Raw genomic sequence first — 13,483 nt, 5'->3', positions numbered from 1 at the left:
GTGGCAGGGAGCAGGCTGCCTGTGCAGGCTGGCATGTGGCCCTGGAGTCCCAGCCCCCCCTCCTCAGTGACATCCTGCTCACCAGCCTCTTTCTCCCTCAGCTGGTTCTCCACCCAACTCCTGCTTTTCTTGATGAGAAGTATTTAAACATGGCCTGAATATCCTATCACCTATTTAAGAGACTATGGACATTTTTTTTTTCTTAATCCTCAACCCAAGGATAGTGTGAGCGGGAGAAAGAGAGACATGGATGTGAGAGAGACCCATCCATTGTTTGCCTCCTGCACTCCCACCAACCTGGGAGGGGATGGAGCCAGCAGCCCAGGTACATGCCCTGGACCAGGAAATTGGCATTTCTTCCTGCCTTCAGCCCCTCACTGCCTTCCCCTTTTGTCCAGGACCAATAGGCTGAGCCTCCCTCCTGGCAGCAGGAGGCAGATATCCATTGGTCCCCAGAAGGCTCTCCCAGGGGAAAGCAGGAGTTGGGTGGAGAACCAGCTGAGGGGGAAAGAGGCCAGTGAGCAGGATGTCATTGAGGAAGAAGGGCTGGGACTCCCGGGCCACATGCCAGCCTGCACAGGCAGCCTGCTCCCTGCCACAGCCAACAGGGAGCCCTCAGTCCAACTTCAAGGTTTCTGGCCTGATCTCTGCTACCTGCAACAGGGCATTAGGGGACCATGACCTGGATGGGCACCCAGACCCTTCCTTGCTATTAGAAGGAGGCTGACAGGTTCCCTGGCAGGTGTGTGCAGGCTCATGCTGGGGCTCCAGAGATGCCCAGAGCAACACTGCGCAACTGGAAACTTCAAAAATTTAAAAATTGGAGTCTATGCAGCAAAAGCATAGAGAAGTCCCCAAGGATATGAGCCATCCCTTCCCTTGTGGATGGGGCCACCACAATTAGATACCAGGTGTGGTGGGGACGCTGGTGTGGCATGGTCCCGTCCATGGACACGGGTCTTTGAGGTGGCACATTATGCACAAGTTCATATGATGTCCACCCTCACTATACACTGAACACAGACCCAGCTCTGTCCAAAGAGATTTCAACTCCCTCCTCCCAGGGGGACATAAAGAAATAGAAGAAGGAGGTTATGGTGATGCCGGATAGGTCAGGTAGATGGATGGCCTTGAGTGTGTCCCCCTCATCCTCTCAGGCCTGTCCGTGAGCGTGGAGAGTGGAGTAGTGCTGCCTGGACAAGGAGGAGGAGCCACAGACACACAGATACATTGGAATCCATCAGAGTTAAAGCTTTCACTTCAAAAGGCACCATCAAGGGAGTGAGCTCAGCTGGTGTAGGTTAGTGCACGGAGCGTCTCCCCCTGGACCAGTGGTCGGCAAACTCATTAGTCCACAGAGCCAAATATCACCAGTACAATGATTGAAATTTCTTTTGAGAGCCAAATTTTTAAACTTAAACTATAAAGGTAGGTACATTGTTATTAACTTAATTAGGGTACTCCTAAGCTGGCCTTTGCTCAAAACGTCCTCAGTCTGATTGAGGTACGTTCGCTGAGGTTGACCCCTTCCAACCCTCCCATTCACACTGGTCTTGTATACTTGTTTCATCTTTCTCCTTTCGTTCATCCTCTCTATATGTCCAAACCATCTCAACATACCTCTCTCAATCCTCAACACCACATCTTCTTTCACTCCACAACGTTCCCTAAAATTAACTTAATAAACTTTACTTAAAGTTTTAAGTCAACTTCGCACAGTATATGCGCACCGGCAAGTGGTATTTTGTGGAAGAGCCACACTCAAGGGGCCAAAGAGACGCATGTGGCTCCCGAGCCGCGGTTTGCCGACCACTGCCCTGGACCAAGAGGTTCCGGGTTTGATTCTCACTCAGGGCACATGCCCGGGTTGCAGGTTTGATCCACAATAGGAGGCGTGCAGGAGGCAGCCAATCAATATGTATATCTCATCGATGTTTCTATCTCTCTGTCCTTCTCCCTTCCTCTCTGAAATCAATAAAAATATATATTTAAAAAAATGGAAGTTGCCAGAACCGGTTTGGCTCAGTGGATAGAGCGTCGGCCTCCGGACTGAAAGGTCCCAGGTTCGATTCCGGTCAAGGGCATGTACCTGGGTTGCGGGCACATCCCCAGTAGGAGATGTGCAGGAGGCAACTGACCGATGTTTCTCACTCATCGATGTTTCTAACTCTCTATCTCTCTCCCTTCCTCTCTGTAAAAAAATCAATAAAATATATTTTTAAAAAAATGGAAGTGAAAAGCCAACTCCCAGTATGAAAGAAAATATTTGCAAATCATATGCCTGATAAGGGAACTGTATCCAGAATATAGTAAAAACTCTTACCAGTCAACAATAAAAAGCCAAACAACCAAGTAAAAAGTGGGCAAAGGATTTGAAGACATTTCCCCAAAGATGACAAACAAACAGATGCAGAACCCATGAAGAGATGATCCACACGCTGAGTCATTAGGGAAAGTGAATCAAAACCACAAACCTGTTCACACCCACGGGTACAAGTGTGCATTCATAGCACAATTACTCTTAACACCTCAAGTTGGAAAGGACCCAAATGCCTATAAGCTGGTGAACAGTGATGTGTGGGTCTCTGCTGTGGATGCCACAGGGTGGGAACGCCTGGGGCCCTGCCCTGGGCCATTTGTCCTTGTGGCCCATCCCGCAGGCATTTCCTGGATGGCAGTCCTGTTGTGGCTGGACCAGCCCTCGGAGTTATTGTGATTGCAAGACACGCCTCCGCACAAGCCATTAGAGAATCTTAAGAACAGGATTTATTACTCACAGATCCCGGAGGGCACACGGCAGGCCAGAGGGCCGCACAGCGAGTGGAGAGCGGGGAGGAGGGTGGACCTGCGGGTCTGCCTTTATTAGGGTCCAGGGGTGGGGTGTCTAGGTTTGGAGGGCTCACTGTTTATTGGTGAATTTAATGCAATAAAAGCAGGAACGAGAGCGCAGGAAGGGAGGCACAGGGGTCACCAAGCTGTCAGTTACCAAGGTTACCCAGGACTTTCTACAGGGGATCCTCATGGGTGTGAGCCTCCCGGTTCCTTATCTGCGTGTTTTGCTGGTAGCTGCCTCCTACCCCTGGCAATTTGTTCCTTGTAGATGACTGTGATTTTGACGACATTTACATTTACAATCATTAACATTACAGTCAGAACACGAATGCCAGGCACTTGCACCACAATGAATGAACACGCTGTGCTGTGTCCATACAATGGAATATATTGTCACTAAAAAGAAGTGGAACACTGATACATGCGACAACATAGATGAACCTTGAAAACCTTACACTCCATGAAAGACACAAATGACCACCCAGCACATGATCCCACTTAAATGAAACGTCCAGAATAGGCAAATCCATAGAGACAGAAGGCAGATCAGTGGATGTGAAGGGGCAGGGGAAAGGGTCATGGGGTGATTGTGAATGGGTGTGGGCTTTCTTGTCGGGCTGATGGGAATGTTTTGGAATTAGTGGTGGTGGTTACACAACATCATAAATACACTAGAGGCCTGATACACGAAATTCTTGCACTGGGAGGAGGGGGAGGGGGGTTCTCTCAGTCCGGCCTGTGTCCTCTCACAGTCAGTGATCCCTCTTGCAGTCTGGGACCCCTGGCTCCTTACTGCCCACCTGCTGGCTGCTCCTTAGCCCTGCTGCAGACACAGGAGAGGTTCCCAGCAGGGCCGCTGCACTGGCCAGCCGTGAGCCCGGCTTCTGGCTGAGGGCACTCCCCTGTGGGAGCGCACTGACCACCAGGGGGCAGCTCCTGCATTGAGCATCTGCCCCCTGGTGGTCAGTTCATGTCATAGTGTCTGGTCGTTCAGCAGTTCAGTCAATTTGCATATTAGGCTTATATTATATAGGATAGATATTTACAATCCACTGATTAAAATAATCCAATCAGAAATTCTGTTATGTGAATTTTACTTTAAAATATTAATGATAAAAGATGAAAACTATGCACTGGGGAAAAAGAACAGCCGTAGATTTATTAGCTACGTGGCTGTCATTGAAGTACCGTGGAGTCAGGCAGCCTCTTCGATTTGCTGGCCCTAAAAAAAACCCCGAGTTACCAGGAGCACCTGTGCAGGAATTTTTTAAGACTGGGCTGTGCTGGCTGAGTGGTTCAGTTGGCTACAACGTGCTGCCAATCTGCTAAGGTTTTATGTTTGATCCTGGATCAGGGCACATACAAGAATCCATCAATGAATGCATAAATAAGTAGAACAATAAATCTTCCTTTCCTGTCCACTCCCTTCCTTCCTTCCTTCCTTCCTTCCTTCCGTCCGTCCGTCCTTCCTTCCTTCCTTCCCTCCCTATCCTCTCTCTAAAATCAATGGGGGGAAAAAAACACACGGGCATAATGGTGCATGCAATTATGTACCTTAGTTTTTATTTCCCCTTTAGCATTATGATGTGAACATTTTCCATGTCAGTAGAGTATTTGAAATATATTATTAAAAAAGACATTGGATTACAATCTTTTTTTTCATGTTTTTTTTAAATTTATTTTTTATTTTTATTTTTTTATTGCTTAAAGTATTACAAAGAGTATTACATATGTCTCCTTTTTCCCCCCCACCCTTGGCAATCCCCTGGCCTCCCCTACCCCCAGTGTCTTATGTCCATTGGTTATGCTTATATGCATGCATATAAGTCCTTCGGTTGATCTCTTACCCCCGCTTCTGCCCCCCTACCCTCCCCGGCCTTCCCATTGCAGTTTGAAAGTCTGTTTGAGGCAACTCTGCCTCTGTATCTATTTTTGTGCATAAGTTTATAATGGTCTCTATTATCCATGAATGAGTGAGATCATGTGGTATTTTTCCTTCATTGGCTGGCTTATTTCACTTAACATAATGCTCTCCAGTTCCATCCATGTCGTTGCAAATGCTAAGAGTTCCTTCTTTTTTACAGCAGCATAGTATTCCATCGTGTAGATGTACCACGGTTTTCTAATCCATTCATCTATTGATGGGCACTTAGGCTGTTTCCAGATCTTAGCTATGGTGAATTGTGGTGCTATGAACATAGGGGTGCATATATCCTTTCTGATTGGTGTTTCTGGTTTCTTGGGATATATTCCTAGAAGTGGGATCACTGGGTCAAATGGGAGTTCCATTTTTAGTTTTTTGAGGAAGCTCCATACTGTTCTCCACAGTGGCTGCACCAGTCTGCATTCCCACCAGCAGTGCACGAGTGTTCCTTTTTCTCCACATCCACTCCAGCACTTGTCGTTTGTTGACTTGTTGATGATAGCCAGTCGAACAGGTGTGAGATGGTACCTCATTGTTGTTTTGATTTGCATCTCTCGGATGATTAGTGACTTTGAGCATGTTTTCATATGTCTCTTGGCTTTCTGAATGTCCTCTTTTGAAAGGTGTCTATTTAGATCCTTTGCCCATTTTTTGATTGGATTGTTTATCTTCCTGTTGTTAAGTTGTATGAGTTCCCTATAAATTTTGGAGATTAGCCCCTTATCAGATATGACATTGGCAAATATGTTTTCCCACGCAGTGGGCTTTCTCGTTGTTTTGTTTATGGTTTCTTTTGCTGTGCAGAAGCTTTTTATTTTGATGTAGTCCCATTTGTTCATTTTCTCTTTAGTTTCAAGTGCCCTAGGAGCTGTATCAGTGAAGAAATTGCTTCGGCATATGTCTGAGATTTTGTTGCCTTTGGATTCTTCTAGAATTTTTATGGTTTCTCGTCATACATTTAAGTCTTTATCCATTTCGAGTTTATTTTTGTGTGTGGTGTAAGTTGGTGGTCTGGTTTCATTTTCTTGCATGTATCTGTCCAATTTTCCCGACACCATTTATTGAAGAGACTATCTTGACTCCATTGTATGTTCTTGCCTCCTTTGTCAAATATTAAGTGAGCATATTGGTTCGGGCTGATTTCTGGGCTCTCTATTCTATTCCATTGATCTATATGCCTGTTCTTGTGCCAGTACCAGGCAGTTTTGAGAACAGTGGCTTTGTAATACATCTTGATATCTGGTATTGAGATCCCACCTACTTTGTTCTTTCTCAGGATTGCTGCAGCTATTTGGGGTCTTTGTTTATTCCAGATGAATTTTTGGAGAGTTCGTTCCAGATCTGTGAAATATGCCGTTGGCATTTTAATTGGATTACAATCTTGAGACATGCAGGCACTGCACTAATTTTCTGCCATTAGAAAGACTGAGATGAATCTATGGGTCCTCACCCAGAAATATATATATTATTTTTATTAGACAAGAACTTTATTTCAACTTTTATTAAGCCAAATCCAAGAACTTTTCAATGCCTGACTAGAGTGCTGCCTCACAACTGAACCCTCAGTTCTGCACGGGAAGAGACTGTAGCTTCAGGCACATACCTATAGTTTGGCCCTGTCCCGTCATACATGTTCCAACATCACCAGGAACAGAAAGCTCAGCGTGAGGATTTCAGCCCAAGCCTCCTACGGAAGGTACCTCTTCAGCTTCTCCAGGACTTCCTGCTGCTCAGGGAACTGGAGTTTGCGTGGGGGCCCTTCCTAATCCCAGTCCAGAGCTCCGCTCCGCTGCCATCGGGGCTGCAGCAGCATCACCGGGAAGCTGCCCCTCCCGGCTTGGCAGGGGTCACCTTCACGGGGAGCTCCGGGGCCTCCAGGCGCAGCGCCTGGCTCAGGGCCGCGGGTTGGGCCCGCACACGCGTCAACTCGTGCAGTGCCAGATAACTACCGTAACTCCTCCACCTCCTTCTGGCCACCAGCCAGCTTCTCCTGCTTCTCAGCTGCTGCAATCACCGCCGCCCCGGCCTTCTACTGCCTCCCGCAGGAAGCCATGGTGCCTGGAAGCTGCCCGGGAACAGGGTGGAGACCGCGGCCACAGAGCAGAGGACACCCCTCTGCGAGCTCCAAACCGCAGGCCACTCTGCTCCCAGAACAAAACCTCCCGCAAGCAGCGCAAAGCGTGGCCCACCCAGAAATATCTTTAAACTGCCCTAACCGGCTTTGCTCAGTGGATAGAGCATTGGCCTGCGGACTGAAGGGTCCCAGGTTCGATTCCGGCCAAGGGCACATGACTGGGTTGCAGGCTCTATCCCCAATAGGGGGTGTGCAGGAGGCAGCCAATCAATGATCCTCTCTCATCATTGATGTTTCTATCTCTCTTTCTCCCTTCCTCTCTGAAATCAATAAAGAAATATATTTAAAAAAGGAAATATTTTTAAACTAAAAAGGCAAAATAATTAAAGTTATTTATACGTGTAAGCTAAAACAGAGAAAAAATGTTTACTTTTCAACAAGCACTGACACATTTCATATATTCCAGGCATGTTTTCAAATCCTTTACAAATATCCATTCATTTAATCTGGTTTTCGTAGTCATTTTACAAAGGGGAAAATGAGGCACTGAGGCACTCCTCACTCCCAGAATCACACACGTGAGAGCAGGAGCAGGGTCTGCCCTGGGCACTCCAGCTGCAGAGTTCCTGCTCCCCCAGCACCTGCTGCTCCCATCATGTCCCTGCAGACATGCTCTTCCAGGCACAGAACCTTCTGGAAGGTCACACTGGCACTGCTGATGGTGTGTTTTTAGAGGAGAGGGAGACAACGGCTGAGGATGTGGAGGAGCTTTGCCTTACATGTTGTTTATTCCCCAGCTGCTTATATTTACAACGTGGGAGAGGGAGGGGCAGGTTCCTCTGAGCCCGGTTTGGGGAGACCCCTCTCAGTGACCCAGAAGTCCCTGCCTTTTCTGTCCAATTTTCATATGATTGCTTACAAATAAAATCAATCCACGGAAAAAAATTAATACACGGAAAATAGTTTTAATATCCTTCACAGTTTAAAGAGTCTGGAGAGGACAGGCATTTGCAACCTCTGTCCAGGGTCCTGGACATGCCCAGTCCAGTCCAATTCACTCCCCTCCATGCTGGGGGTCCGGGTCCCCATGGTCCCCTGTGATCCTCACCGCCTGTCCTGGGTGCCGCGCCTCCCTGAGCCCGTCCCTCTTTAGGGAAGTCTCTCCTCACTCATCGCAGTGCCCGACCCCTGTGACCGCGATTCCCGCCCTTGTCTGTGGCTGGGTGAGCCCAGGAGCTCAGGAAGGAGTTTCCACCCGCGGTTTGGATGAAAGTCAATTGGAAATGCTGGCAGCGCTTTGGACGCCTCCCAGACCGTCTTTAGGAGGCAAGTCAGTTCTTCCCGTGAGAGTTCCAGCCTCCCGCACCACAGCTCACTGGCCGGCGGGGACACGTGGAGAGCCCAGCCCTGGGGTTGGGGTGCAGGGGAGGCAATTTTCCTTGCCCAGCGCTGGGGACTCCTCCCTGGTCTCACTCACAGCGCCTGCCCGCCCTGCGCCCGCCTCCCGCCAGGGGGCGTGCTGCCCTCACCTCCCTCTACTGGGCCAGGCAGGTGGTGGGGGACAGAAGCCCCTCCCTCCCTGTGGCCGCGCCCCCCTCCCTGTGCTCAGCCCAGGTGAGGTGGAAACAAGAACTGGATCCCGGTGACCCGGATGCAAATGTTATTCAGCGAAACCGCAGATCATGGGGAACACCTGACATTTGTTCTTACATGGGAAACGTGGACATTCCTTGTGACCCCGGGGAGCCAGAGAAAGGACCCCCTGTCCACCACTTATGACCCTTCCCAACCGTTCATGAGCCGGGACAGAACAGGTAAAACTGCAAAGTTTATTAAGTGCCGTGTGTTTGGTGCCAGGTGAGAAAGGAGCCGAAGGTAATGGGGTTCTGCTTCATGGTATCAGCTGTAGGGTTTGGGGCCCTCGAACCTCCATCAGCAAAACAATCTCTCACGATTGTCCAGAATCAGAGAAAGGGGGCCGGTCACCACTTAGGACAGAGTTAGAGGGCTAGAGGAGCCAGCAAAAGATGGGCACGTTGACTCTGAGAGTCTCCTGTCCCCATATGTCCCCTGCAGTCCCGGAGCTCAGTCAACACCAGGCCCCGTCTCCAGGCTCAGTGAGGAACAGAATCTGCAGTCACCAGGTCACCCGTCCTCGGTCATCTGACACTGCGGAGAGAGAAGACCAGAAATGGGGGGACCGACGGTTATGGACAGAGGAATGGAAAAGAGAGACACAGAAGGACAGCAAAGAGGATGAGAGAGAAATAAAAACCAAAGGGGAGAGAAAAAGGGAGAGATTGACTAGAGCAGGTGGACAGGGGTAGGGGACAGCCAGAACAGGACAGGACGGTTGTGTCATGGACAGTCCGGGTTTCTACACCCTCCCCAGTCCCCAACAAGCCCTATTCCTGTGAAGGGGACAGGATCTTACCTGGAACAAACCCTGTCACCCGGGAATGGGCCGAAGGAACACGCCTGGCCTCTCACTTTAACCACGAAGGTCTCCTGGGGTCTGAATGACCAGGGACAGCACTGCTCATAGCAGATCCTGAAGGTGCAGTTTCCACACTTCCGGGAAGCGCTCAAGGGCACCACAGCATCGTCATAGCAACAGTGCTGCTGGGGGTCATAGAACCTGTCCCCACACCTTGAGTGTGACTGGCACAGCATCAGGTGAGCACCCGTGGGGGACACTGGAGGAGACAGAGCTGGTGTGGCCCAGATGGCAGGGCAGGCAGGGCCCATGCAGGGGCCCTCTGGATGCCTCCCACCACCCAGTGTCCCTGTCCCTCCTGCACTCACCTGGGGCTCCCTGTGAGCAGAGGAGGCTGATGATGCAGAGAGCGGTCCAGACAGCTGTGGGGGGAGGAGCTTGATGAGGTGCTGCTGAAGGGGCAGCCATGGGTCCACCTCAGGGAGCCCTGCTTGGCTAATGGGAAGGTCTGGGGGGGTGGGGGGCTGTGTCTCTGTTCTGACTGAGGCTCAGGGAAAGGATAGGGGCTTCCAGGGTGGGATCTGGTCACCTGTGTTCAGGAGTCCTGGGATTATGGACCTGTGGAATGTGAGGGGTGCTGGCAGGGTTCTTGGGAGAAATGAGTTTAGGATTCAGGGGGATGTGGGTGGTCAATGGGCAGGAGTTGAGAGCAGGAGGCCCTGGTGCATTCAGGGGGCTGAGCTGATGGGTTGCTATGGAGATGACCCACATGAAAGTCTAGAAGACTGGGTTTGGGGTAGGGAAATGGGGTAAGGGTGGCATTGGGCATGAGTTTCAGAACCGAATCTGAAATGTGGATGGAGATGATATTGGGGAGATGGATTGGTAAGGCCTGGTGCTAAGGAGGAGAAGTAGGTTGAGGTAGGGATGGGGCGGTGGCTGAGAATGGAACTGGGCTCCGAGGGAATTGGGGTTGGGTCCTCCTTACCGAGGATGTAGCATCGGGGAGTCATGGCTCTGGGTTGGCTGCAGCGGAATCAGGAGAAGGTCTGCAGTTCCCGCAGGTGCTTTTATGTCTCTGATAAGGACGGGTGATGTCATCGAAGCTCCTGCCTCCTGGCCAGGCCTGCAGAGACTCGCTGGGCCCTTGGGTCAGGATTATCCAGGCATCATCTCTGGCACCATGGAATCCTCTGAGAGCCAGGAGAGGAAGGACCCCCCCCCCCCCGCCATGATACTTTCCCCAAATGCCTCCCACGCATGCCCAGCACCAGGGCCTCCGTAGCAAGCAGGACACGCCTCAGAGCCACCCCCACTCTTCCTGGATGAATCCACCAAACAGCTTTTCCATCACATCCTATGAGTCTTCTACTTTCCCCACTGTCTTTCCCACATTGCTAACCTCTTACATCCTTGGGGTTGGGGTTGGGTGGGTGGTGCACTCAGCTCCCTGACCTCACAGCCCTGACCAGGAGCTGCTCACTAAACCACAGTTCAGCTTGTTCCGGTGAAAGCGATGAGTTTTTACACCTGGAAATTCCAGGTTGAACAAGGTTGGGGAAAGGAGGGAAAATGTAGGGAGGAAGCTGGGGTGGCTCATCAAACAGAACCAGGGGAACGGCCCTGGAGGAACCCTACTTCTTACTCCCCCAGTCCTCTTGCTGGCCTCCTTCTCTGTGTCTTCATTAGTGTCATTTATAGCGGAGCACAGGTCCACTTAGCACCTTATATGGCCCTGGCTGTGTTTCTGACACAGGTGAGGCAGGGGTGGGTAGGCTATTCAAAAGCCTCAATTTCCATGGAGTTCATGAGAAGCCGGAGGACAAGAGGGCAAGAGGGAGGGAGATGGTGGGGGATAGAAATCTTTGTTTGGTGGTGTGGTGTGTTCAATGTCATTATCAGTATTACTGGTCCGTAAAGTTCTGTGAGAGAAATTCCACCACCTTCAGTAGATTCTCCAAGGCTTTGACCTTAGCATCATGATCAGAGGAAGAATGATGTGTGATTTCCCCTAAAAGAAAGAGTGACACTGGGGTCAGGATGTGAACACAGCAGGTGAGAATGAATGGCCCCCCTGAGGAACACTGAGTTCTGTGAGCTCAGATCACACCGTGCAGGGAGGACTGGGAGCCCCTCCCCCAGCTCCTGCAGGAATTCATCCTCAGGGACACCCCAGCCCCATTCCAGCCAGAACAAGGTACTCTTCGGGGCCTGGGAAGGGCGACCTGCCACTCTTGTGGGATGGCGTGCCATCTACACCTTCTTCCCGAGTTTGGAAAGTTCCTGCCTCCCTGAACTCTGCCCAAGAGAACTTGCAGCATTCACTCTCCCAGACTCCTTCCACCTGGAGCCCAGGCCCAGATGAGGCTCCTCCAATAAGTGCGCCCATTTCAGACTGAAAGAAGGTGAAGATCCACCCATTTCCTGACACAGCTCCAGGCAGCCTGGGACCCAGGCCAATGGCCTCTGCCCAAATCTGGGTTGCCTACAGGGTGAGAAAGGAAACTTTCTCTGGGGAACGTTTCAGATTGTGTCTGAATAGACACAGCACAGCCCACACTCCTGATCACACAGCTGAGTCAGTAAAAGACAGGGAGGGGGGAGGACATCAGGGCAGAACAGAGGTCTGGAAGGCTGTGCTGATGAGAAGACAGCTGCTCCTGAGATCTGTGGACACTCAGCCAGGAACTCAACAGCATTGAGACTCTGCGGTGGGAGTGTGGGGTTTGCACCCTGCAGGGGCCCTTCTCAAGGCATCAGAGAAGCCTCAGCACACAGTCCTGTCCACTCCCACCAACAGCTCCCGCAGAGACCCCCTTCCTACTGTGTCCACCATGGGACCTCACTCTCTGGGGACAGCTCTGTCTTCTGCGTGAGAGCCACCTCAGTGTGGCACCATTGGGCCTGTCTTGGTTGATGCCTCCATTAGATGTTGGGATCCTGCCTCTACCAGTGGCTAGAAAAGTTCTGGCTCTCTTGGTTATCAAGTGTGAGATCCTGACCTCTAACTGCCACTTGTTTTACTCTCTCATCCTGTTCCATGGATCCAAGCAGAACACTGACCCACCGTCCTACTGGTCAAGGGCACAGGCTGGACAGGACCCAGGATGCCTGAATTCCAGTGCAGGAGCCTCCAAGCCCCCCTGGCACAGGCCCTCTGGGAAGGACAGGCAGGCTCTGCTCACAGACACCCTGAATGAGACCCAGGTTGCTGCTCTGGGTCTCCTGGTTGAGCCTGGCGGAGCGGGGTGCCTGCATTGAAGCCCAGGAGGTCACTGGCATTTCCTTCCCTCACCTGCTTCCCTCCTGGCATCCCTTTGCCCCAGGAATTAATTGATTATCTCTCCAATTAGCATCTGGGTGTTATTTCCATCTGGCCTCAGGGATCCCTTCCCAGAGCACAGGCAGGAGTGTGGTGGTTTGGGGTGTATAGAAAGAATGCCAGGTGTGCAGTAGGAGGAGGACTGGGGCTCCCCAGGGACAGACGGCTCTCCTCTTCTGGTTGGTGAGGAAGCTGTGTCACTCCTTGGCTCCAATCATCAGGATTTAGTGACTGACCTCTCTCCCTGCAAAGGGACCTCTGGTGACCCAAGGATGGATGGCAGAATGGACGGTCTGCCCCGGGCACCTTCCCTCCCCCGCCAAGCCAGCCCTGGGGATCCCTCCCTGTAAAACAGTGAAGTAAGGGCCCACTTGTCATGGGAGGGGCTGGAGGAGCTGGCTCTAGGCTGTGACTCCCTGAACAGCACTGCTGATGTGACTCGGGAGTCAATTTACAGCCCTAGCAGCCTTTGACATCTCAAAGGTATTGCCGGGACTTGCGGTTGCTGCTGGGGAGTCACCTGGTGACTCCATTGGTGTGCTTCCCAGAGCTTCAAATTCATCCCAGCTGCAAGGCCTTCGGGAAAGGCAGGCTGAAGCTCTGCAGCCTCTGCAGACAGGGAGCTCCTGAGTGGGAGGGATGGGCGCCACACTCCCTGTACACCTTGCATGGTCCTCATCGCCTTCAACTTTTTACAGCTCCTGTTACAGCCCAGAGTGTCTCCCGTGGCTCAGCCTGTGTGTCCCACAGCTGCAGGCCTTCCCGCTTTCCCCCACTTTCTGTTCCTCCACAGCAGTGTCTGTGCCCCTCCTCATCCATGTGCTCCAGGGATCATGCACAATGGTCCTTGCCTGTCTCCCTACTCTCACTCTGTCTTTTTAACACTTAGAATGT

At 51.2% G+C, this 13,483-nt stretch overlaps 1 protein-coding gene and 1 pseudogene across 1 annotated transcript; both read right to left on the bottom strand.

Moving 5' to 3' along the window:
* Positions 1-6,246: 6,246 nt before the first annotated feature.
* Positions 6,247-6,809, bottom strand: LOC132216330 (selenoprotein H-like; annotated as a pseudogene).
* Positions 6,810-8,701: 1,892 nt separating this feature from the next.
* Positions 8,702-10,280, bottom strand: LOC132216329 (insulin growth factor-like family member 1). The gene is made up of 4 exons (XM_059665500.1): positions 10,256-10,280; positions 9,636-9,689; positions 9,265-9,526; positions 8,702-8,999 (listed from the first exon to the last, which is right to left on the bottom strand). Exons 1-4 carry the CDS (start codon positions 10,278-10,280, stop codon positions 8,990-8,992), a joined length of 351 nt encoding a protein of 116 aa, XP_059521483.1. The 3' UTR covers positions 8,702-8,989.
* Between the last annotated feature and the right edge of the window lie 3,203 nt (positions 10,281-13,483).

The sequence above is a fragment of the Myotis daubentonii genome, chromosome 15, assembly GCF_963259705.1.
Source record: "Myotis daubentonii chromosome 15, mMyoDau2.1, whole genome shotgun sequence".
NCBI lineage: Eukaryota > Metazoa > Chordata > Mammalia > Chiroptera > Vespertilionidae > Myotis > Myotis daubentonii.
The sequence above is the reverse complement of the archived record's forward strand: the minus strand, read 5'-3'. Positions and strand labels throughout refer to the sequence as shown.